At 43.0% G+C, this 25,634-nt stretch overlaps 1 protein-coding gene across 1 annotated transcript in view; it reads left to right on the top strand.

The window, feature by feature from the left end:
- ANK3 (ankyrin 3, node of Ranvier (ankyrin G)) overlaps positions 1–25,634 on the top strand; it is a 70,429-nt gene that overhangs the window by 34,781 nt on the left and 10,014 nt on the right. Inside the window, exons 13-19 of the mRNA XM_010141412.1 lie at positions 334–415; positions 4,544–12,232; positions 12,861–12,935; positions 13,752–13,883; positions 14,897–15,040; positions 17,913–18,000; positions 19,968–20,346. Coding sequence (XP_010139714.1) covers positions 334–415; positions 4,544–12,232; positions 12,861–12,935; positions 13,752–13,883; positions 14,897–15,040; positions 17,913–18,000; positions 19,968–20,346 — 8,589 coding nt within the window. The remainder of the gene's footprint in view (positions 1–333; positions 416–4,543; positions 12,233–12,860; positions 12,936–13,751; positions 13,884–14,896; positions 15,041–17,912; positions 18,001–19,967; positions 20,347–25,634) is intronic.

Genomic DNA, 25,634 nt, shown 5'->3' with positions numbered 1-25,634 from the left:
GGAATGACCCTGTGGGGTCACCTCTTAGGGTTGCGGTCCCTTCCCTGCTTGCTCACAGCAGGTTCCCACCACCTCCAGTAGCCACGCTCCCCGCTCCGCAGTGCCTGGCACTCATTACATGGTAGACAGGAATGGAGACCGGCTCTGGCCATTCCCTGCTCGCCCAAACTTGGCTTCAGCATGCCTTCCTGAAGCCGAACGGAAACATCCGTTCTCCTTTGGGGGGGTGCGTACCGCGAACAGCGGCCCGTCGTGCTGAGGTGTGCTGATTGTTCTGTTCAAATGGGGGCCAGCGATACTAAAGGCACTAAAGAGCATTATGTTTTGTTGCAGACGGAGAAAGCCGACCGGCGCCAGAACTTTGTCTCCCTTGCTTTACGTAAGCGCTACAGCTATCTGACTGAGCCTGGAATGAGTGAGTTGCTCTTACCAAAGTACTAAACCATAGAGATGTGATTTTTCATAAGAAGAGACATTTTTTCTATAAACATTGTATTTGGTGTCACTCTGGGAAAAAAAAATAAGAAAAAAAAGCCACCTATCTGAAACAAAACTCTTGGATGGTCTGTGAACTCTTGTGTTGTGAGAGCTTGAAGAATCCTGACTGGCAAATGACGTGTGTTAGTTAAGTGAGAATACAATAATTTTTTAAAATGCCATGTAGCTCCAGAGCAGGTAGATTGCAAATTGCTTTCAAAAAGAGTCTGTTCCTCTTCCCTTTGAAAGATTAGAGAGAGCTGCTGTAGCAGGGAATGTTACGCAGAAGTTCAGTAAGGCTGGAGAATGCCATTCAGATGAGCGCTTAAATGTTTAGAAGCTTAGCCACAATGGACTCTCTCATATTTTATACTTCCCCTCTTCTTTCTCCTCCCCTTCCCTTTTTCCTCTGTTCCCTGCAGATGCTTTTTACTCCCTGGCACCACACATTGCTTCATCTTAAACTTATGTTCCCCTTGAGCAGACATTGCTTTCCTTCCCCATTAAATACAATAATGTATTTGGCTCAGCTTTTCTTCCCTCACCTCTCCTCTCTGAGGTTGACTGCTGTTGTTCCCCATTCCCAGGCTTTTTCTTGCCTTTTTTTTTTTCTCTTGTGACTCCTCAGTTGCTCCCCTGCAACAGACCCTTTGATATAATTCCATAAAACCCATAGACAGACTTCGTCAGGTCTTGGGAGTTCCCTCTGGATGGCTGCTGTTTAATTATCCTATAAGATCTGTGGCTTCTTTGGATTGGATGTGCTCCAGAATACATTACGCTTCCCAGGCCTGGAAGAAGACTTCAAGCATATAACATCTGAAGAAGCTATCAGATCTGCTGGGACATCTTGATGCACTGTTAAGGTATCGTCAAAGGCTTGATGGGAACTGAGAGAGAGGGAAAAGGAAGGTGCTTGAAAGGAGTTTGATGTTTGTGTATGTTGCTTATAATTAGTTTTTCAGGCCTCACCGGGTGGAAAAAAAAAGTCTTATTTATTCACCAAAGGTCCATTAAGTCTCATTTACAAAACATTGGAGGAGAAAAAAACAACCTAAACCCACTTGAGCTGTAGTCAAAAAAAAGATGGGTTAACAGAGCAGAAGTTCCTGACCATTCTTTCACTGTTCTGTCCCTTTTGGCAGTGGTTGTGAGCCACGCAAAAAGGGTGTGCAAGAACGATTGTGTTTGCCAGGAAAGATTGTAGCTGGTGGTTTGGCCATCAGCCTGTGCGCCACCTCCTGTGCACACCTGGCATGTAGCCAGCCACTGCCACCTGTGCCGAGCTGGTGCGAGGGGAGGATGCGATCTCGAAGGTGCAGCTTTTCCAGAGAGCACACGCTGCCCAGCACAGAGCCGGGGCTGCTGCTGTGGCGGCTCTACCCCACAGGGTGTTTGCTCTGGTGATTGGATGCGAGCAATGAGTCTCTACCCATTTTCTTCCCTGTCCCTACCACTGCTCAGGAAAAGGGGCCAAAGGGCTCCTCGGCTCTTCCCAGCAGTGAGGTCCCTACAGAAGAGGAGCGTGGCGGTGGGTTAAACCTGCTCAGTCCTGGCTGTTTGCTCGCAGCTGAGGAGGAGCAAGGCTGAGCAAGAGCCACTTTGTATAGGTTCACTCAGCACTTTTAATTACCAGCTGCAAGCAAGGACGTGTCATTTGGTGCACGGGAGGTAGTAACTAACATCTGGTTTCTGATAAAATCTTGGATACAGAGTGATGGAAACTGTTAAGGCCAAGAGTGTCCCATAGCCAAAAAGGGCCGTTATATAAAACCGCTCTCTAGAATGTTATCCCACTCTGAAGTCTTGCATGGTTGTGGGGATTTCCTTGCTATTTCAAAATGGTAAAATTGCCCGGTTCCCTGCTGTTCGAGTGATGTCATAGCTGCACACACTGGTAAATGACTTAATTTTCTTTGTACCAGTTGTTCTTCTCAACTGCAATAAGGAGCTCAGAAGAAGGGTCTTGAGAGCGTCTGACTCCTGATTTAAGAGGAGTTAAGGTGGGAACCTGTTGGTGTGATTGCCCCACTGGCCAGTTGTGATAGACAGCACAGAGGGGTCCCTGACAAGACATTTCCAAACACAAGCTGCTGGACAAGCTGTTTTGTTGTTAGTTCTTTTCAGAGTGATTTTGGGATTTCTTGGTCTTGAGACTGCATGGACTTTTGGTGAACGTTAGCAGCTGCTGCTTGTAAATCTTCAAAGTCTAGCTTGTTTAATGAAGTACGCTGTGTTGTCTTCTGTGGAGGGAAAAAAAGAAGTATGTTCACACTTAAAAATAAGATTGCGAGGAAAAATGGATGTTTCTTGATGTAGGCTGTGCCAGTCAGGCGTAGTATTCAAGCTCTCTTCAACCTAAATGTTCTTATAGTGCAGTATCACCAGCCATCCACATCACCCGCTGGGCTTCAATTGGCTTCTGTAGGACCAGCACATTTCTCCTTGCAGGATGTGGCCCCGTGGTATTCTGAATATTGACTACTCTGTAGGAGTGTGTCTGCTCTAACAGTTTAGCATTAGCCTTGTTAAAGCTCTTTCACTGTAGGTTACTGTCTGTCTATAAGACAGATTGAGCAGGTTTGACAAATCATTAGTGTAACTTCAGAGAAAGGTATATTGAACATGTTATTTGGATTTTAGCTCCATTTCTAGCTCCAACTTTAAAGAAAAAAAAAGCCCCCTCAGTTACTTTCAGTGCCAACTCTCTGACTGTCATTGCTGTATCAGAGGATACGTGTGCCGTAATGGGATTCCCAGAAATACTGTCTTCTGGCATGAGTACCTCCTGCGATGCAAAATGTGGTTGATAACGATTTTGTTCGAAATGCCTATGAATCAGCTGAGTGTTCTGGAGGATGATAACAGTTAACAGGTTTGTCCTCACCAAGAAGTTTTTGCATAATATATTGTTCTCTGACTGCTTTTCTAATGTTACCTTTTGAGAAACGTAAAGGCGAGCAGGTCTGTCTTTGAGCTGATACAAGAAATCTCCTCAAAAGGTACCAAGACACTACATCTTGTAGAAAAAGTGTACTCTTCTTTTAATGGCCTCTTGTGAAATGATTTTGTAAGGTTTACATATCTGTGCTTAATAAGGATAAAAAATTGTATTAATCTGTGTGCTTGTTTTGACATGGTATCTTGTGCATGAATAAAAACTGATTCAGTTGCTTTGCTTGCTCACGTTTATCATATCTCATACTTGCCATATTTCGTGTATGACATATGCTTCTTAAAACCATTTCATGTCAAGTTTTACTTTGGTTTTTTTACCAAACAGAAGGAATATCGCATGAGAAACAAATGCAAACGTTCCTTTTCTTTCTTTATTTTTGTTATTTTCTTAAAATAGCGACTCAGAAAAGCTCTTGCTCTTATTGGCTTTGTGAGTGTGAAGCGTAACCGAATTCTGCATGGGAGATAGAGATTTGAATTTATTCCAGTTGCTTCACAGTTTGCACATCAATTGCCTGTCACTAAAAGGAATTTTGGGTTCTGCATGAAATAGTTCTTACTGGTTAAAAAAAAATTTTAGCAATATAATGTCATTTTATGCCAGTTTATATTTCGTATAGGTTCAATATCTGAGTAAACCCAAGAGCAGAAATTATTAAAAGGATAATTCTAATAGTTGCACAAAGCAGAGATGTACCTTAACAGGCAAAATAGAACCGATGCGAGTATCGCAGAAGTAGCACATCAGAAAGTCAATGGGAAGTAAGAGAAGAAGTTTTGATGTGGCTTTATTTTTACCTTACGGACTCCTCCTTTGTGTGTTCTGTTCTTCATTGTTAGCGGACTTTGGTTGCTCCCTGCTTTCTGTCTTTCATTTCATGTTGCCTTTTGGTTTGGACTGGTCATCAGTATATGGCTCATTCCTGTTTTTTTCTTTCCTTTTTTAAATCTTCTTTTGCCTCCTCCATCTTAACTCATGCCAACGATTGTACTTGCTTTTTGTAATATTACAACGTTTACTGACCAATTTTCTTCTCTGGTCTCTCTGTTTTTCAACCATTTTTGTTGATTTTTATGTTTGATTTTAATTTAACAATTTAAGAAACAGTTGAACGGAGTGCAGGAGCGACAAGATCCCTACCTGCTACTTACTCCTACAAGCCATTCTTTTCAACACGGCCATATCAGTCATGGACAACAGCTCCAATTACAGTGCCTGGGCAAACCAAATCAGGCTTCACTTCCTTATCAAGCTCTTCCTCTAACACTCCTACAGCTTCCCCATTAAAATCAATATGGTCTGTTTCTTCTGCTTCTCCAATGAAATCCACATTAGGAGCTTCTACCACATCTTCAGTTAAATCTGTTAGCGATGTAGCATCTCCGATTAGATCGTTTCGGACAATCTCTTCACCAATAAAAACTGTGGTATCGCAGCCTCCCTACAATATACAGGTTACTTCAGGCTCTTTCGTCAGAGCTCCCGCAGTCACCGAAGCTGCTGGTCTAAAAGGGCTGGCATCCACCACCACATTCCCCTCTCGGACATCTCCAGTGACTACTGCAGGATCTCTCTTGGAGAGATCATCCATAACCATGACGCCTCCAGCATCCCCCAAATCCAACATTAACATGTACTCTTCGAGTTTGCCCCTTAAATCGGTCATCACATCAGCATCTTCACTTTTATCGTCCCCTCTCAAGTCAGTAGTGTCACCTGCTAAGTCAGCAGTTGATGCTGTTTCATCCTCTAAAGGCATGATGGCTTCGTCTTTCTCGTCGCCAGCAAAACATGTAGCTGGGCACACAGATGTACCATTGCTTAATGGATCTGTGTCACCTCTGAAATACCCATCTTCTGCCAGCCTAATAAACGGAGCCAAAGCTGCGGCTGTTTTCCAAGACAAGATTGCTGCAGCTGCACACTCTGCAAGTTGTGCTTCTAACGCAGTTGCCGACACGGCTGAGAGAGTGCTTTCAACAGCTACCACAATGCCATTTTCTCCTCTCAGGTCATTTGTGTCTTCAGCGCCATCAGCTTTCCAGTCAATGAGAACTCCTCCTGCAGGTGCTTTGTACACAGCCCTTGGGTCAATATCTGCAACTACCTCATCAGTAACTTCGTCAACAATAACAGTGCCAGTATATTCTGTAGTCAATGTTTTGTCTGAACCAGCATTAAAGAAGCTCCCAGAGTCATCTTCGCTTACAAAATCAGCTGCTGCGTTACTGTCACCTATTAAAACATTGACTACAGAGGCACGCACGCAGCCTCCCTTTAATCGAACTTCATCTCCAATAAAATCATCCCTGTTTTTAGCACCTTCTGCTCTCAAATTGTCCACACCCTCTTCTTTATCCTCCAGTCAGGAGATACTGAAAGATGTTGCTGAAATGAAAGAGGATCTCATAAGAATGACTGCCATATTGCAGACAGATGTCACAGAGGACAAACCGTTCCAGCCTGAGATACCAAAAGAGGGTAGAATTGATGATGAAGAGCCCTTTAAAATTGTTGAGAAAGTAAAAGAGGACTTAGTAAAAGTTAGTGAGATTCTGAAAAAAGATGTGTGTTTAGAAAGTAAAGGGTCGACTAAAGTATCCAAAAGTGACCAAGGACACCTGTCTGAGGATGACTGGGTAGAGTTCAGTACAGAGGAGATTGATGAAGCGAGACAGCAAGCTTTGACCAGCCCTCCTATATCTGTTCCAGAGAAGGTCCAAATTAAAACTAAAACCATGTCGGAAAAGGATTATAGCTTGTCAAAAGTTATTGATTACTTAGCCAATGATATCGGTAGCAGTTCATTAACAAACATAAAGTACAAGTTTGAAGAGGGGAAAAAAGAAGGTGAAGAGAGACAAAAGCGCATTTTAAAACCAGCTATTGCTTTGCAGGAACACAAACTTAAAATGCCTCCAGCCTCCATGAGGCCTTCAACATCAGAAAAGGAGTTATGTAAAATTGCAGATTCCTTTTTTGGAACAGATACTATTTTAGAGTCTCCAGATGACTTTTCTCAACACGATCAAGATAAAAGTCCCCTGTCTGACAGTGGCTTTGAAACGAGGAGCGAAAAGACACCTTCTGCCCCACAAAGTGCTGAAAGCACAGGGCCAAAACCACTTTTCCATGATGTCCCCATCCCTCCCGTCATCACAGAAACAAGAACTGAAGTAGTGCATGTTATCCGCAGCTACGAACCATCGTCCGAAGAAATTCCAGAGCAGAAAGCAGAGGAGCTGCCACCCTCGAAACCTACCCCTACGTTTATGGAGCTGGAGCAAAAGCCTGCTGGATCTATTAAAGAGAAGGTTAAAGCTTTTCAAATGAAAGCCAGCAGCAGCGAAGAAGATGACCATAAGTGTGTCCTTAGTAAAGGTGTGCGAGTAAAAGAAGAAACTCATATCACTACGACAACTAGGATGGTTTATCATAAGCCTCCGTGCACTGAAAGCACATCTGAAAGGATTGAGGAAACAATGTCTGTGCATGACATCATGAAAGCCTTTCAGTCTGGACGTGACCCTTCCAAAGAACTGGCAGGTCTGTTTGAACATAAATCATCAGTCACATCCGATGTTAGCAAGTCTGCTGAAACTTCACCACAACATGCAGAGAAGGACAGCAAAATGAAACCCAAACTGGAGCGAATAATAGAGGTCCATATTGAAAAAGGTAATCAGGCTGAACCTACTGAAGTCATTATTAGAGAAACAAAAAAGCATCCAGAAAAAGAAATGTATGTGTATCAGAAAGACTTACCTCGGGGAGATATTAACTTAAAAGAGTTGGAGAAACATGATGCTTTTCCTTGTTCAGACGAACAAGGTCAGCAAGAAGAAGAGGAGCTCACGGCCGAAGAGTCACTTCCTTCTTATCTGGAATCCTCTAGAGTTAACACTCCCGTGTCCCAGGAAGAAGACAGTCGCCCTAGTTCTGCTCAACTCATGTCTGATGACTCTTACAAAACACTGAAGCTTTTGAGTCAGCACTCAATAGAATACCATGATGATGAGTTGTCAGAACTAAGAGGGGAGTCTTACAGGTTTGCTGAGAAAATGCTTCTGTCAGAAAAGCTAGATGTGTCTCATTCTGATACTGAGGAGTCAGTTACTGACCATGCTCTACCCCTTAGTGCAGAGTTACAGGGGTCTGATAAGCGATGCAGAGAAAAAGTAGCTACTGCCCCCAAAAAAGAGATTCTCTCCAAAATCTATAAGGATGTATCTGAAAATGGGGTAGGTAAAATGTCTAAAGATGATCATTATGATAAAGTGACAGTGTTACACTACACTGGAGATGTTAGTAGTCCAAAACACGCGATGTGGATGCGCTTTACTGAGGACAGATTAGACAGAGGTAGAGAGAAGTTGATGTATGAAGACAGGGTGGACAGGACTGTTAAAGAGGCAGAAGAAAAACTGACCGAAGTATCACAGTTTTTTCGAGATAAAACAGAAAAGTTGAATGATGAGCTACAGTCTCCAGAGAAAAAGCAGCATAAAAGAAATGGCAAAGAAATACATTCTAGCCAGAGCTCTGCCAGCAGCAGCCCCGAGAAAGTCCTGCTCTCCGAATTGCCATCGTCCGGTGACGAATGGAGCAAGGTGAAGCAGTACGCGCATGATGGGAAATCCTTTCCCAAGGTGGATGACAGAAGAGCATCCAGTTTGCCCAGCAGCCCTGAAAAAAGGATATTTGTGCAACCTGCAGAGGACTCTAAACAAACTATGGAACACAAAGGAAGCGCTCAGCAGACTGGAGCACCTGAGGTTTCACAGACTGGATTTCAGCTGAAGCAGTCGAAGCTCAGTTCCATTAGGCTTAAATTTGAACAAAGTATAAGCCCGAGGAGTAAGGACGTAACTCAAGAAGAAAAAAAGCTGGACAGTCAGTCCAAAATTCCGGTAAAGAAACTGCAAGAAAGTAAGTTACCGGTGTACCAGTTCTATTCCAGAGAGAAACATGCAAAGCAAGTAGAGGTCGTTGATGGGAGCACAGCTTTACTGAAAGAGGGGAAAACACAGGAGGATTTTGTTCCAGCTAAAGGGAAAGCTGTGGAAGACTCTCGTGCTTCAGACACACAAAAACAAAGAACTGAGACGAGTAAAAGCATGCCAGAACATTTTTCAGAACTGCAGGCAAAAGACCTGGCGTATGGCTCAGACTCTACAACGAAGGGACACTGGGACAAGAAAATCTACAGGACCTGGGAAAGTCCTGGCACTTCTAATCATAAAACACAAAAAGAAAAACTTGCACATGTGCTGGTTCCAGATACAGTGAAAGAAAACCACATTGATCATGCTGAAGCTAGAACTGACAAAAAAAGCGAATTTGTCACCGCGACAGAGCACAAACTGGCAGCAAATGGAATCCATTCAGAAGAAGTGAAGGAACTGACTGTAAAATCTCCCTCAAAAAGGGTTTTATACAGAGAATTTGTTGTCAGGGAAGGGGAGCGTAATGGTGAAGTGGCTGATAAAATATCCAAAAGGAAAGAAGAAATTGCGGTTTCCCATATTCCAGTCAGAATTGTTGAGGAGAAGAGAACCATGCTTGATGGTGTCTATGAACTTTCAGCCAAAGTATCCCAATCAGCTGTGATTAAGGAGAAAGTTGAGAGGCAGATTGATTATGTGGAGGATGAAAAAACAAAGCATTCAGAAATCAGAAAAGTTACCAAGCAGCAGAGCTCGATAGGTCCGAGTCCTCCTGTCGAGGATATGGAAATATCCCCTAGCAAGTCACCAGATTCTTTAGAATGTAGTCCAGGGAAGGAATTTCCTTCGAGGGAGTTAGTTGAACCCGGTGCCAGTGATTACTTGGACGATGTTGCACCGCTAGTAAGCACTGAGGGAGCAAAAGAAATTAAGACCTTACCCGTTTATGTCAGTTTTGTTCAAGTAGGAAAGCAATATGAGAAAGAGGTGCAACAGGGCAGTATTAAAAAAATTGTCAGTCAGGAGAGTAAGACAGTACAAGAGACGAGGGGAACGTTTTTCACAGCTAGACAGCAAAAACAACCTCCTTCTCCGCAAGGTAGTCCAGAAGATGACACGCTAGAACAAGTGTCCTTTATAGATAGCTCTGGTAAAAGCCCTCTAACACCAGAAACGCCGAGTTCAGAGGAAGTGAGTTACGAGTTTACATCTAAAACCCCCGACTCACTGATAGCTTATATCCCAGGCAAGCCCAGCCCTATACCTGAGGTATCTGAGGAATCAGAGGAGGAAGCAGAGGCTAAGTCAACATCCGTAAAACAAGCAGAGGTTGAGGAACCGCAGGTTGACAAAGTGTTACCGAACCATATAAATAAGGACTCTAACAAAAGACCCAAAGGTAACAGAGTCGCCTACATCGAATTCCCTCCTCCTCCACCACTGGATGCAGATCAAAGCGAGTCAGAAAAGAAACCTCATTATTCCACCGAGAGTGAGATGGAGATGACGGAAGTGAACTTGCAAGATGAACATGACAAATGCCAGCTGGCTGAACCTGTCATAAGAGTACAGCCGCCGTCTCCTGTGCCACCGGGAGCAGATGTCAGTGACTCCAGTGACGATGAATCTCTTTATCAACCTGTTCCACTTAAAAAGTACACGTTCAAACTGAAAGAACTGGAAGATGACCAGAAAGAAACCTCGAAGCCCAGAGCCCCAGAAAAGATTGAGAAACAGAAAGAGTTAGGACATCCCACTTCTGGGAAACCTCACGAGTTTGACATTGATTCACCCCAGAATGATGTAGTGCAAAATGGGAGTAACAATGACCAGTCTGTTACAGAGTGTTCCATAGCAACCACTGCAGAATTCTCCCATGATACCGATGCGACAGAGATTGACTCTCTTGACGGTTATGATTTGCAAGATGAAGATGACGGTTTAACTGAGAGTGATTCTAAACTTGCAGGTCCGGCAGTTGAAACCAAAAAGGACATATGGACTACAGAAGGCATTCTAAAGCAGACTGATCGCTGCTTTAGCCAGAGTAAGCTTGAAGTCATTGAGGAGGAAGGCAAGGTAGGCCCTGAAGAAGACAAGGCACCTTCGAAGGGTCCAGCTTCTGATAAAGCCGGAGATAAGAGTGAAAAGAAGTCAGGGGCACAGTTTTTCACTTTGGAAGGCAGACACCCTGACAGGACTGTATTTCCCGATACGTATTTCAGCTACAAAGTAGACGAAGAATTTGCGACGCCTTTCAAAACAGTGGCCACCAAGAGCCTAGATTTTGATCCGTGGTCCAATAACCGAGGTGATGATGAAGTGTTTGAGACTAAATCAAGGGATGATGAGGCTAAGCCATTTGGTCTGGCAGTGGAAGACAGATCTCAAGCAACAACACCTGACACAACTCCAGCCAGAACTCCAACTGATGAAAGTACGCCAACTAGCGAGCCCAACCCCTTCCCGTTTCATGAAGGGAAGATGTTTGAGATGACTCGCAGTGGTGCAATTGACATGAGCAAGAGGGATTTTGTTGAAGAAAGACTCCAATTTTTTCAGATTGGTGAGCATACTTCTGAAGGGAAGTCAGGGGACAAGGGGGACGGGGATAAAAGTACAGTCACTGCCATCACACAGCCACAGGCAGGGGACACCACTGTAGAAACAAACCTAGAGGGACCAGTAGAAACAACAGCAGTTGAACATAAGCCCATCATCCAGGCCAGTGGAGATTGCATGGAACAAACACTTGGTAGTAACTCACTGGAAAAATCATCGGCAGCCGTAAATGCTTCTAAAGTTGATCCCAAATTGCGCACACCAATTAAAATGGGAATTTCTGCTTCCACCATGACTCTGAAGAAAGATGGCCCTGGCGAAGTGACAGATAAGATAGAAGCTGTGATGCCAAGTGGTCAGGGATTAGAGAATGAAACTGTAGCAGAGATTGCGAGTTCAGCTTCTAGCCAGACGAGCTGTAGGCAAACAGAAAACACTGATTTTCCAAAAGATAATTTTAATAACAACAACAATTTGGATTCATCTGCTGTCCCTACAGATGATATTTCCTGTAATGTAGTGCTAAAAGAACATTTGGAACCGAAATGTTCCCTCCAGAAAGCTAATCAAGCAAAAAGCACTTCAGGAAAAGGTACAGGGACAACACAAGGACACAGAGTAAGAGATAAGCAAAAACTACCCGGAGAGCAGCAAAAGTCAACAGAGACGGTAGGGGCTAGAGGAAAATCAAAGCTTCCCGTAAAGGCCAGCTCAGTGAAAGAAGTCTTTTCACCAAATAATCTCCAAAGCAATACAGGGAGTAAAGCGAGAGGGGCTAGTAAGCCTGACAGAGCAAAGCAAAATAATTCTTCTCCCTGTCTAGAAGCAAGGTCTAGGATTCCTGTAAAAAACACACATAGGAGTAATCTGACTAGAAGAACTCCAGCCCTGCCAAAACAAGAGAGGGTAGAGAAAGAAAAAGCTAAACAGCCTCCTTCTAAATTACCAGTAAAGGTAAGATCTACCTCCATCACCATGACAACAGTTAAAGTAAGGAAAAATCAGCTTAGGGAGGTATGTAAACATTCTATTGAATATTTTAAGGGAATTAGTGGTGAGACATTAAAGCTTGTGGATCGTCTATCTGATGAAGAGAAAAAGATGCAGTCAGAGGCCTCTGATGATGAAGAAGACAGTACATCAAGGAACACATCCTTTTCAGAAGCTACTCAAGTTTACCAGCCTTCCATTACATCGAAGTCTGCTAGAGACATGAGAACAGAGGCAGCATCTATAAAATCAAAGAGTGAAAAGGCCGACAGTGAGAGGAGGAGGAGTAAGAGGACTGGTGAGAATGAAGGCAGTCAGGTTTCTGGAGCTCTCTTGGCTCACCTCGTGGAGATCAAGCCTAGTTTGTAAAACTTTCAACTTGTTGATCCTAGTGCATGAACTGTTGTGATTGCCTGTGGAGTGACTTAACTGTAGTTTTCATTCTGTCATTGTCATCTGTATGTGCTGTCTTATACTCTTCTTTCTTCCTTCAAACAATCCCTGTACTGTAGAAAGCTAGTGAAGCATGCCGAAAGACATTCATGTAACTCAAAATTTGATGTAACTCGGAAATGGAAAGATTTCTTTTGCGACAGCAAATTTATTCTCTCAAAGTAGAGAAAATAGATGATGATCTGGTCTTGGTGCTTTCCACCAGTAATTGAACAACTTGTGTACAGTCTAACAGATTGTCAGCATGTTTGGTTTCATTACACAACATCATGTAGTTTGACATTTGGCTTTACACAGGTGGCAAAAAAAAAAAAATGTGCTTTGTAGGTTTTTAGGACACACAACCATTCCAGTTATCAATATAAGCACCGGCAACGTAGTCAAATTAAAGCTCTTATTTATAATCAACTATTGTCCGGTATATTGTGGTTTTCTGTGCAAAACCTTTTTAATCGAGAAATTGTAAATCACAGGTCCACAGAGTCCATGTGAACGGACAGATATAAGGATGGCAATTGTAGCCGATCACCTAGGACTTAGCTGGACAGGTAAGCAAGCTTCTCTGCTTTCCTATTGAAATCGGTCTTCGCCATGACATTTTCAGGTAGTCTTTTGCCAAAAGCTGCAGCAAGGCTCTCCCGAATGCACAGTGACCCCAGTCTCCCAAAACATCCAACATGTTGCTGGGCAAAGCTGCCCAATAAGAAGTTATTCTGCAGTCTTACAATAAATCAAAAAGAAACTCATAGAGAAGAGAGCTAAAAAGGCTCTTCTTTGAAGACATCCAGCCAAGGAGTTGAGCAGATCTGTCTACTCAGGGTCGGAGCTGCCTCGGTATCAGGACAGAGGTTTCCCTGAAGCCCCGGAGCTTGCAGGGAGCCCAGCAGTGCCCCAGCAAGTGGGGTCGCCTGACTGCATGCTCCATACATGGATGGTCCTTCACGGGCTTACAGCCGCAGCAGCCCGCTCTCCCTGGGCGTAGGTGGCGGCAGCGCTGACGCTGAGCTGCACAGCGACCTCATAAAGGAGCAACAGTCACCAGAAAAAACACATTTTATAATGCAGCGGTGATGAGGTGGTCTCCATGGAGGTTTCTTTTCACCGCGTTGAAGTGGTTTACTGGGTATAAATACAGTAATAGCTCTCAGAGATGACTGAAATTCAAAATTATGTCTCTCTTAGGAAATTAAAATATGTTCATTGTTATCTGTAAAGTTTGTGTCAGGTAGTTTTGTTGACATACGTGTGATCTAAGATAGATAGTATTTTTAAGCCTGGCAGGGTGATTGATGGGTTTGTGCTTTGTTTGGTGGGGTTTTTTGTCGTTTTCTTTTCTTGCTTGCTTGCTTTTTTTGTCTTTATAGAACTGGCAAGAGAACTGAATTTTTCAGTGGATGAAATAAATCAAATCCGAGTAGAAAACCCAAATTCTCTTATTGCTCAAAGCTTCATGTTATTAAAAAAATGGGTTACCAGAGATGGGAAAAATGCTACAAGTAAGTTCAAGTAGTTACTTTTGTTGTTTGTAAGTTGTGGCCCATTTCATCTGTCGCCTGATCTAAAGAGGTTAACTTGAAGAAAACGTGAACATCTTTCACAAACCACTGATGGAAAAAAAAAAAAGTCTCAGTTCTATTTTGACCAGAGGTCAGAAACGTGTGGTGTTTATTCAGTATCTGTGCAGAAGGAAATAATCTGTTCTCTACATCCATAATGGATGGGACAAGTAGCGAACTTAAATTCCGGAAAAGAAAATATTAGGGAAAACTTTCCAGTAGCAAGGAACGTGAAACATGGCAATAGGCTGCCTGGAAAAGGGAGGTAGTCGTAAGAAAAGCCTGCACCACCTCCTGCGAGGAGTGATGGAGATGCTGATTCGGCTGGTTTTTTCCGTGCATTTCACTTGAATTGCTCAAATCGAAAGGGAGGTTTTGATTTTTGTGTTAGGCTAGTGGTGTTTGTTACCATTCTCTCAGCCACACGCTCCCACACAGTATTTGAGTCTACTTTGATCTCTTTCACCGTAAAAGTAGTTTCCCGTATTACCGTGTTCTCACAACAAGATTACCGCAAATGAGATTTCACGAGGTACTGCGTCGCTAGCCCTCCGTGCACTGCTCCCTGCATGGCCACCTATCCTGTTGTTTCCCGAAAGAGAATGCTAAAAGGAGTTTCATACTCCTTTTATGCTCCAGTAAAAGGATATGTTGTTTCAGCAGTAAGTAAATACGTTCTTCAAGAACTCTGTGACCTTATTCTTCGTGCCTTTTGTGGTGTAATATAATTATACTGTGGGGGAGGGTAGGCTCTTAATAGATGTATATCTCAAATAAGCAGGCAGCAGAACGACTGCTTAGACTGATGACGGGGTTTGCTAGCACCAAAGTCATTGGGGCAGGAATATATGCCAGCGATTTCTAATTAACGCAATGAGAATGTAACTGAGAAAGAGGATTACACCGTTCTGCTACACTGAGCTTTTCACTGACGTGTCTTATTTGTTTTACAGCTGATGCCTTAACTTCTGTATTGACAAAAATTAACCGGATAGATATCGTGACCCTGTTGGAAGGACCAATATTTGATTATGGAAATATTTCAGGCACCAGAAGTTTTGCAGATGAAAATAACGTTTTTCATGATCCCATTGATGGTAATTGAATTCCATGGTCATATTTAGTTCAGTGACGTGTCCAATGGTACAATAATGTCGTATAAACTAGACTTTAAAAAAGACAGAAATAATTGCTTGTAACTGAAGAGGGTTCTCATCTCCTAAAGCACGCTCATGGTATGATATGTAAGTTGCACGTTAATATCTCAAAGAATAAGCCCAGGATCCCACAAACATCAGCCTGAGAAAGCTCATTCCCACCAGCCTCAGTGTTGGCCAACAAGATTTGAATGTTTTTCTCTTGCAGTAGTTGTGCTTTGAGGCTGGTCCGTGTATATTTTTTAACGTACTTGGTGTTGCATGCTTTCCAAGTTACCTGGAAATATAAATATTCTTTGGCTTCCTATCTAGATAAGAAAGAATTCTTTGAAGACAAAGAAAAAGGAAGAACGAGGGAGGAAAAAAGTGCTTAGTATTTGCATAGAGTAAATTAACGTGCGATTTGCTACCAAGCCTCTTTGAGACAAGTGACTGTCAATTTATGCTTTTCACTTTTCTACAATGGCAGCAGGAAAATAAGGAAATGTTTTATTAGTGCACCAGAAGATATCTTTTCTTGGTCTACTAATGGGTAAAATTGTGTAACAATATTCACATAGAAGCTTTATCAACTAAGAACAGAATTGTGCAGGTGGTTTTGGAGCCAGGTTAAAAGGGTAAATGGAGTTCCGTTTGTAAACCAGAATTACTGTGGGTATATTTACTATTTATTGGTACGTTGAAGATGCTAACTGTTGGGTTTTTTTCTTCTTTCAAATGCTAGTTGACAGGCACTGGGTTGCTACGATTCTTTACTTTCATTTTTGTCACATGTATTATAAATGGCTCCTTAAATAAGATTTTTCTGTTGTAAGTAACACTTGGTTTTTGTGATTTGTTCAAGTGTATATTGGGCTTTCTCTGTATTTTAGCAGGATTTTTTTTCTCTAGAGCATATACGCTCAGTATCCCTGCATTACTGAGCAGCTTTGCTGGTCATTGAGTCATTGCACTACAGAAATAATTTTCTGTTGACATTTTAAGAAAGTTGCTCTTGAAATGTTGCTTGCGCCTTTCAGTAGTAGCATCAATGTTTTTTGTGGAAAAAGTACGCTTCTCTGCAGTTGCTTTCTGTCTCTCCTCTTCTCTGAGCCTTCCTCAAGCTTCCTTTCCTCACCAAGACCAGACCACCTTTGCATTCCTCTCAGCTGATTCAGGAGACAAAACCCCAAACCCCGTTAATGCACCTCCCTTTGCAGGCAGCACAATGTCACGTTAACCCCACGGCAGGTGGTTTTTTCCTTTCATAGATTACCCGACCTTTTATTTGCTGGAACGTGAACTTCGGATTTTGTTGTCATTTTTATGTGTATATTCCATTTAATCCTCTTGTGAAGTTTTTCCATGTTTTCATCACTTTTTCTTTTCTCTCTTTATTTGATCAGTGTATCTGATTGTACCCATGTCACCAAGGTCACCTCACTCTCCAAGATCGCCACGGTCTCCTTACTCACCACCGTCTTCTCACCTGTATAACTTTACTGTACCTGAAATATTCATATAGTTCTCCCTGTTGTGTCTGAGTTCTCTTATCCCTTTGTTAACTTCCTTTTTTAGTTTTTTCTCCTGCTGTGTATTTAGATCTACTCTTCTTTAGTATCCTCATTAGGATCCGTTTCTGCTCCTCATTTACTATTCCATTCTTGTGGCTCTGTGGATAAATTGGAGATATATATTAGCGACATTGTATTGCTGGTATTGTGTATTTTTATATAAAAGTGTATTAAAAATGTGGACCTGTTTTAGAAATAATACCTACTGACATAAAAGTGGCTGTCCTATGATACAATCTACTTCTGTCTTTGAAATCTATTTATTAAACTTCCAAAAATAGAAGAATTGGGAAAGCAAGATTTATGCAATGAGGCTGCAAGGGATTGTATTGGCTATAAAGGGACAACCACCCGTGTCCACATTTGGTTTATTGCATGCTCATAAGACAATCTGCTATAGCTTGAAAATGGCTGCGAAAGCAATTGCTGAAATTTTTACAGACTATTTACAAAATAGTCAAAAGTACCGGCTTCCCTGTGCCGTTCATGGGCAGTTCTCAATTTTTATTCTATTTAGGACAAAGTAAAGAAATCTATCAGAACTGCACTTGTTCTTACACACCTGCACCTCCTCATACGTTTCATACTTCATGTAACTCATGAATCATTTGGCATTTGCTTATTCGTTGCTCCATGCTTCATCCCAGTCAGTCCAAATGTGCTGTCTTCCTTAGGTTATCCCACCGTTCAAGTGGAACTGGAAACTCCCACTGGGCTGCGCTTTGTGCCGCCCACCCCTTTCCACCAGGACGATTTCTTTAGCGACATCTCTAGCCTAGAGTCACCCCTTAGAACTCCCAGTAGACTGAGTGACGTGGTAGTGACCTCCCAGGGACACGTAGATGGTACAGCAGCAGCACCGCCAGTGGTGACTGAAGAAGACACCTCACTGGATGACAGCAAACTCGATTTCTCAGTGCCTAGAGAAGGAACAGCTAAAGATATTTCCATAGGCGAGAGCCAGTTGGAGGAAGTGGACCTTAAGGATTTTCCACGGTATCTTGGTAGTTATGGCGGGATATCGAAAGATGCTAATCAAAGGCAGAGCGAAGAGACTAGTAAAACAGGAGTAAGGACTGAACAGCCTGAGAGAGAAAAGTCTGGTACTGATGAGGAGATGACGGAAGAAAAGCTTAAATCTCTGTTTGAGGACATTCATCTGGAAGAAGGAGCTGAGTATGAGGAGATGACGGAAGAAAAAGTATGGTCAATTCTTAAAGGTGTTCAACAAGCAGAACGCGAAATGTCTTCAATTACAGGTTGGCAGCCTGACTCGTCAAGTGTCACAGAGCCACTGACGTCGGGACGCAGAATAGGTGGTAGCCTGCTAGATCGCTTGGATGATAGGTGAGCATCTTCGTACCAGAGCGCGTGTGCGTGAGCAAGCCGTGCCGTGCTGCTCATACCTCCAGCAGCAGCGCTGAGGCTGCTGCTTGCTGTTCCACGACAACGTGTCTATGTGCATATGCAGATACATAAGTATTTAAAAGAGAAAGTACGTGTTTACTCAATTCGGCCTCAGATACGCTTGTCTTTAAAAATGTATATTTATCAGGCTTCGTTCTTAGCAAAGGTATTTCTGATACGGTTTATATTATGTTTGGTGGATAATACTACCGTTTGTGTCCTTTATCTTGTCTATCCCTATTTTTAATGGTTCTAAGTGATGCATAGATATAAATGGAATTGAGGACTATAAAACATAGTCCTTCTCTTGAAACCAGGATACCGCATTACTCTCATTTCTCGAGTGCCTTTTTAGCAGTCATCTTTTTCACTGCATCTCTGCCTTCCCTCAGATAGCTGCTACTTTTTTCATAAGCCAGTTTTTAGATTGTCAGTGTTTCGGTAACACTTACTTCAAGCACATTATGTCATGCTGATTCACTAGACTTTTAAAGAGATGAGTTAGAAGGCAGGAGAAGGTAAAAACAGTGATACCAAATCTGTCTGGGCCCATATGCTGTCTCCCAGCAGTGACTGCAGAGGATGCTCGGGGAAGGAGGAGAGCGGATGTATATGCTGTTCTCCTCCAGTGCTCTCCCAAGCTCCACTTGCTTTCAGCATAAAAAATTACATGCTGAGCTGGATGCTTTCTACATGTTTATCCCCAATGCATTTCTCTTGCGTGAGCTTTTCCAGCCTCCCCTTGGACCTGCTTATGCTTTCAGCATTCACAATATGTGTTGCTGTGTTGAGCCTTACTGGCATCCACTGGGTGAAGATCTCCTGCCTGCTTTTGTTTCGAAACGTGGCTCCCCTGATTACTAATAAGAGGAGCCAGGTCTGCAGGCGCTGTAAATCAGCAGAGAATGATTATCTGCAGAGTGATCACTTGCCCATCAGCAGTTTACATCCTCTGCAGCTTTGACTCAGGATGTTTTAAGGTTCTAGATAGCATTAGATGTTCTCTTATTGAATCCAGTGGGAATTCAGCCATTGATTTCAGCAAACTGATTGTCTTTCAGGACTGCAAAGCACTTGATGCATTTTAGATTGCATTTTACGTTGTGTTAAATTAGTAAGATAGATCACTTCTAGAAGGGTCTCCTCAAGAAGATAGCATATCCATTGCGAACTAGATTAATTCCATTTGCTATGTAAGAGTTTTGCCAGCAAAGAGCTGTAGTATTTCCATGCGTACAGTCATAGTCCTTATCTGACAGCAAGCAAAAATGCAAAAGAGAAGAAAACCGTGCATCAGAAGTGCAGGTTAAACCCCTCCACAGGCGATCTGCAGCAAAATTTTGGTCAGTTTTCTATCTGGTAGTAACCTTCCTTGCCTTTGGCTTTGTGTGTTATTGAAACTGCACTGTCTAAGGGTTTATTTTCAGATACCGGTACCTTTTATAAAAGGTGTGACTTACCTGGAGTACAGCTATTGTAATAAGGGGGAAATAACATCAACTATTTGGTCGTTACTGGTAATTGCACTCCAACAGATACTTTCGTGCCCTCCTTGGTCAGAGAGCAGGTTAAAGAATTAGTGCCTTGGGAATTTATCTCATGGTTATGCAAGGGAAGTGGTAGATTTTGTGTATTTTTCTGTTTCTTTTTCCTTCCCTCTGCAAGTGGAAGGGGATTAACATAAAACATTTGGCCTTGTTTCCAGTGTTCACCATGTTCTGGTTGCTTTTGAAAAGATACCATGATGCCGAAGACAAGGCTATTAAATAGATTGATGTTTGCGAGCTGAATTTCAATTCCTCTGTCTGCAATGTGCTGAGAATGAAGCTCAGTGAGACGCGGTGTTTGCCCAGCTAGGTCTGATTTAAGCACTGACCAGCTGTATTCTTTTCCTTTCTTTGTTGTAGTTCGGACCAATGTAGGGACTCTGTTACCTCATATGTCAAAGGAGAAGTAGGGAAGCCAGAAACAAATGGAAGCCTATCTGAATCCACATCAGAGGCAAAAACCAAATCCTACATCCAGGAATCTTTAAATGATGTGGGGAAACAGAGCGACAAAGAAGCCCTGAAAGCAAAGCCCCACATTTCAGCTGGTACTGATGAGCCAACATTATCATCAACAGCATATCAGAAATCTTTGGAAGAGACTAGCAAGCCGACAACAGAAGGCCACAAAATATCTGTGCCTGTCAGCGTGAAGAAGATGAGCTGGAGTACTTCTGAGGATGGCAAGCCAAGAACAAGCATCCAAGAGGAGGAGGGAGCAGTGATGTCTGAACAGAAGGTACAGTATGTCCTGCAATAATTAACCGTGTGAGCAGTCCCTGTTGCTTGACATATTGCTTGACATCATTTTTCATAAGACTTGCGATGTGGTTTGTGACAGGTTGGAGGCTTTTTTATGCCTTTTCTATTTATTGCTAAAATAAGAAAAATGGAAGTTAGTGGAGATTTATATCCTGCGGGTGAATAGAATGGGGTGGAGTTGGGGCAGGCAGAGGAGCCAAGCAGGGCTGCATAACCCTCTGCCTCCCTGGCCCTGAGCCCTGGGAGAGCTTTGAGCAGCTCCTGGGCCGGCGGTCCCACATTGCTGGGGAAGAGGCCCCTTTCCTGCCCGGGCACACCACCTGGGCAAACAGTGCCCCGCAGCCCAGCTGTCCTCCATCTGCTTCCAGTAAGGTGTTGCCACTGGTTTCTACTCCTTTTGTGACATTGAAGTGAGCAAAGAGATACAGGGAAGCTTTGGCCTCTACCCTGCTCCTTGTCCCTGGCATTGCCTGCATTTTTTCACTCCGTTAATTTGCTGGAAAATAAATTTTGGGTAATCGTTAATCTTCTCCTTATATTTTTTTGTTTCATGGCCTCGTTCATCCCTAGTCCAAAGTGCATCCAGCCAAGAGGAATCAAAAGATTTCCAAATATATAAAGCATTTTCCAGTGGTGGTTTGATCCTCTTAAAATACTGCAGAGGAGCTCCCCTTTGTTTCCACCTTGCCCGGCTTGTGCATCCTTAACTGGAGAACCTCAGCCACAAGCTGTTTTCTGACAAAGATGATTTTAATAGCTTTCTCAGTTGCTTATATGTATTTCCCAGAAGCTTAGAAATAAAGATGATTCAAAAGATTGTCTTTTCCTGGGCATGATACAGGAGGAGGTTATAATTTCTGCAAGAGAAGCATTTCAGTAGAATTGCTTCTACGCCGTGGAGCTTTTTTACTGTAGCACCTTAAGTGTTGGCTGTGGTGGGCTGCAATGCATCATGCAGGTATAAATTAGTTAATTTTAAACTAATCTTTCGATTATACAACCAAGAGTTCTTTTATTAGACAGTAACATAATCAGTCTCAGTAGTTTCACAGCATATGATTGTTATTATCTTGTTATTAGTTTGTGACACAGTTGAAGTAGCAAAGATCTTTCCTTGTGTTTGCTAATGACTGAAATAGTTACGAAATGTGAGGAATCTCACAAAGCCTGTATGGGTAACAAACTCATGTTTGTTAGAATGACAAGAATTCCTTCTCATACTTTCTTGATATTTCTTAAAGAATATCTTCTAACTTAATTTGAAGTTAATAGTTTAAGTACTAACAGAGCCCAGTTCCTGGTGAGAGGTGAGACGCTTTATATGCTGCCATAAGAGCAGAAAGAGAATTTCAACTGCTGTCTTTCTGCCAAGGCGTCCTTCAGAAATCCTCCATAAAGAGAAAAGCATGGAAGAAACATATTTATTTCTGTGGAAAGAAAGGGGGAATGACGTAAAATTACTTCCCAGAGTAAGAGATTTTTGCTACGACCCATTGAGAAAGAGCTAATAGTCATCCACCTGCAAAGTGAGGGCTGTGTCAGCCTTTTGGCACACAGTTGGCAACGAGAGAGAAACTCAGATGGTTGGTATCAGGCTCCTTCCTGGGGACGTGGATGAAGCAAATTGTTGGCCTCATCCCAAGTGCCCGTAAATGCCCCAAAGTTTACAAAAGCAGTGCAGTGACAGCATAGGCCATGTAAGTCTCTACAATTGCTCAAGCGCCAGCTTCCAGTGATCTTTTTAAATGAGAAGCACAACCCATTTACTCTGTTATTCTGAAGACGGTGACGTCCACCGTGGGGTTGAAGTGACTCCCAATGTCACAATTCCATCACAAATAAACAATAAATTGAAGCTGTTTATTAGAAGTAAGTAGCTTTCCCTCCAAAACCTTTGTGCCTTCTGGGAATTTCCTCCTGCTTCTTGTAACTTCTTCAGGGTACGGTTGGATTATAATTTTTAGGTGTATATGTTCGGCTGGTGCCAGAGGACAGCAGGAGCCTTTACGTGCAGATGAATGCTTTCATCCTGCCCTAAATGCTTTTTGTTATATAGTCCTTTTTCTCCTCCACCCACCTATGCCTACTCTGATTTTAAACATAATTTCTGAGAAATGCTGCTTGTTTGGGATGTCTTGGGCCAGATTTAAAAAGAGAAGCAGAAATGCAGATAGCAATATCCACTGTTCTTGACTTCAACATCAGTTTGGGGCTGTCGTTGAGTAATTATAGAAAAAGTGTTCAAATTTCTCTATTCAGAGTAAGGTTGGTTCAGCCAAACCTCCTGTGAGAAGAGCCTCTGCCCTGCATCCACCACACACATAGGTGTGAAGCCCTCCTCCAGGTGCGTGCACACAGAGCTGCTCAGCCCCAAATCCAAAGTGCTCCTTGGGTTTCAGAGGGGAAAGCATTGGTGCTGTCGGAGGCCACCAGGACAGAGCAGACACCTGCGTGCGGCTGTGGTACCTCCCTGACCAAGCTGAGACCAGTGTCAGGCCCTGAGCTGAGGTCTGCCAGTTCCCTTCTCAGAAAGTGCAGAATGGTTGTACTTCAGGCCACAGTTTTTACTGCTTATCTATCTTAAAAGATAGCTAGATATTGAGCAGGAAAGTCATTTCCATGGAGAAGTTCTTCAGAATGCTTATTTGTAATCTTCTCTGTGGAGGTGTTCCGCTGACTCTTTCTGTGTGTCTTTCTTTATGGGCGAATTCACCTCCCACACCTTGTGAATCCATATAATTTGTTTAAAACATCAATTTTTGAAGAGAAAAAAAAAGCAAGGAGTTATGACAAGGGGAAGGGGGGATTTGTACACAAAGTTTTATTTTACAAATAGGTACAATTTAGAAGTTCCACAGGTCGGATGCATTCCAAATACCATTCTCTAAGACTTAAGAGCTGCTGAGGTCTCCTATACATGGTAGACTTACCGAGCTGCACTATGCCAAGGAGCAAAAAGGCGCCTCTCACCATATACTTTTAAGAGCAAAACTGCAAGTCACTGTGTGTGTAACAGAGACAGGAAAACCACTGTCCGTGATAACCTCTGTTTTCTTCTCCTAGTCCTGATCAGCATGTTCTGTCTTGCAAACGTGCTGTTCAAATGTACTAAAACTGCGTTTGTTAGGAATGTAGTGACAGTGAGATTGAGAGTGATTCAAGCTCAGGTGAAGAGCAGAGAATTATTACGCGAGTTTATCGACGGCGGTTGATTCTGAAGGTATTTGGTGATTTGCATCCCTGAGGTGACGTTGGCATGGGCGTGGGTTTGGACTGCTGTGTCCGAGTGTTGGCTTTGGCGTGCTGGAACCCCTCTGGTCCCCCTGGCTTTCCGTTACCAGTATGTATTTATAACCAAGTGCTAGGTGGCCTCTCCTTGCTTAACCCAGAGGTTTATGGTTGTCTTCTGCTGGAAGACAACTCTGCTGCATGGCATGTCGTGTCCTTCGTTGCCACCGTTTTGCATGGCATCTTAGAGACTACAGCTAGACGCAGTGTGTGGCTCTGATGTAGAGCAAAATGAATTGCAGACAGATGTAAGCGACTTTTTCCTATTATTTTCTAAAAAAAACTTTACGAGTTAAAAAATGGCAGGAATGTACATGCATGGGATATAGGAGAGTGTGGGCCATGTACTCTGGTTGAACCTTGTGGTCCTCAGTGCTTAACGTGTTCGGGAAAACCTCCTCAAAACAGCAAGTGATCCCGATTCAAATCCTACTGACGTTAATAAGAGTCTTTGCATTGCCTTCAGTAGGCTTCATTTAGTGTATTTATTTACAGATGGCCTTTGTTTACGGCACAATATACTTCATATACTGATAACGATGGAATAGTCATATAATTGCATTTGCCCATGTATTTTCTCTTGTATGGTCGTATAGTATGGCATTATTAGCCACATATAAGAAAACAATTCTGCATCGGAAACCGTTAGTTAGCCCCTCAGTAACTTAGAGGATTTACTAGATTCTTATTAGAAAACCATGTAGTCAAGGCATGGAAAAGGCAGCCAGCCACCGTAGTGCCATTGCAGCACTAGCTGAGTTTGCCTTCGAATGCCGGAAGAGCATTTCTGGTACGACATAAAGTACCCCTGTGCCGAAAGCTTTACCGGCTGCATAGCTGGGCTGTGGCTCAGGTCCCCCACCCAAGAGGGACACCCAAGAGAAAGTACAGAAAAGGCACCCTTCACTTGCTTCCTAAGCACATCTGCAGTGTTCAGAGAAAGGAGAGAAAATAGTTTTAAGGTGTGGTGTTATAATTCAGGGTTGAACTTTTAACGGGGCAGCAGTATGTAGCTGGTGCCGATGCGGTGGGAGGGTGTGCGTGGTGAGCGGAGGCGGCTGACCCGCTGTGTTGGGAACGTGTCTGGGCAGAGCTGGATTAGATTTGCACCTGTCTCTTGCAGAGAAAATACATGTGATACTGCTGTCATTTTCTGATGATTTATAGCTGCTTTTTATCCCCCATTCTGCATCTCAAGACAAGCTTAAAACAGAACCAGAAAAAATTCCGAAACCACAATCATCAGGCGTTTTAGAGGAAGAGTTTGACAATGGAAACAAACACTTTGATAAGTGCATTTTGGTCATGTAAAGTTCATGAAGTGGTGGTACAAAATGGAAGAATCGAGCTGTAAAGACCAGGGATCTGGACTTCAATTTCTGCACATTCCTGGGAGCAGTTGTTTGGTTTGGGTGTTGCCTTAAAAACAACAGAGGTACTCGCAGGGATAGCCTGCAGGGATAAAGTTTGGTAATGCCAAAACCTTGAGGAGAAGTTGAGCCCTGGGGGGAAAAAGGCTTTGCTGTGAATCTCCACAGGTTCATAGCAAACCTCTGCCATCAGGGCTGAATTACTCCGTTACCTCTGTTCTTCTTTTCCAGCTTGTTTTTTCTCTCAGTGCCATTCCATGTTATTATTTCCGTTTAACTGCTACCTTAGTTCTCTGTCCTGGCCCAAATATGGAGAAAGGCTTTTCTCTCCCCCGGAGGTAATTTCCCAGCAGTTGGAGAGCTGAGTCCTGTCAAGTGCTGAGCACTCTGGAGCACATTCCCATGGGATTTAGCACTTCAGAGGACTGAGCCCATAAAACCAGACAAGCAAGGACTGATGCCCTTTTCCACATGTAATAGGATCGCATTCTAACCTCAAGGTAGTGCAGATGTTTTTGGTTTTGCTTCTTTCCTCCTCTTCTGTTCACATGGAGGATTGATGGGATGGGGCATTGCAAAAGAAACAGGGTTTTATGGTAGTGCAGGA

Source organism: Buceros rhinoceros, unplaced genomic scaffold, assembly GCF_000710305.1.
Source record: "Buceros rhinoceros silvestris isolate BGI_N320 unplaced genomic scaffold, ASM71030v1 scaffold5038, whole genome shotgun sequence".
Taxonomy (NCBI): domain Eukaryota; kingdom Metazoa; phylum Chordata; class Aves; order Bucerotiformes; family Bucerotidae; genus Buceros; species Buceros rhinoceros.
Note: the sequence above shows the minus strand (reverse complement) of the source record. Positions and strands in the feature narration are given on the sequence as shown.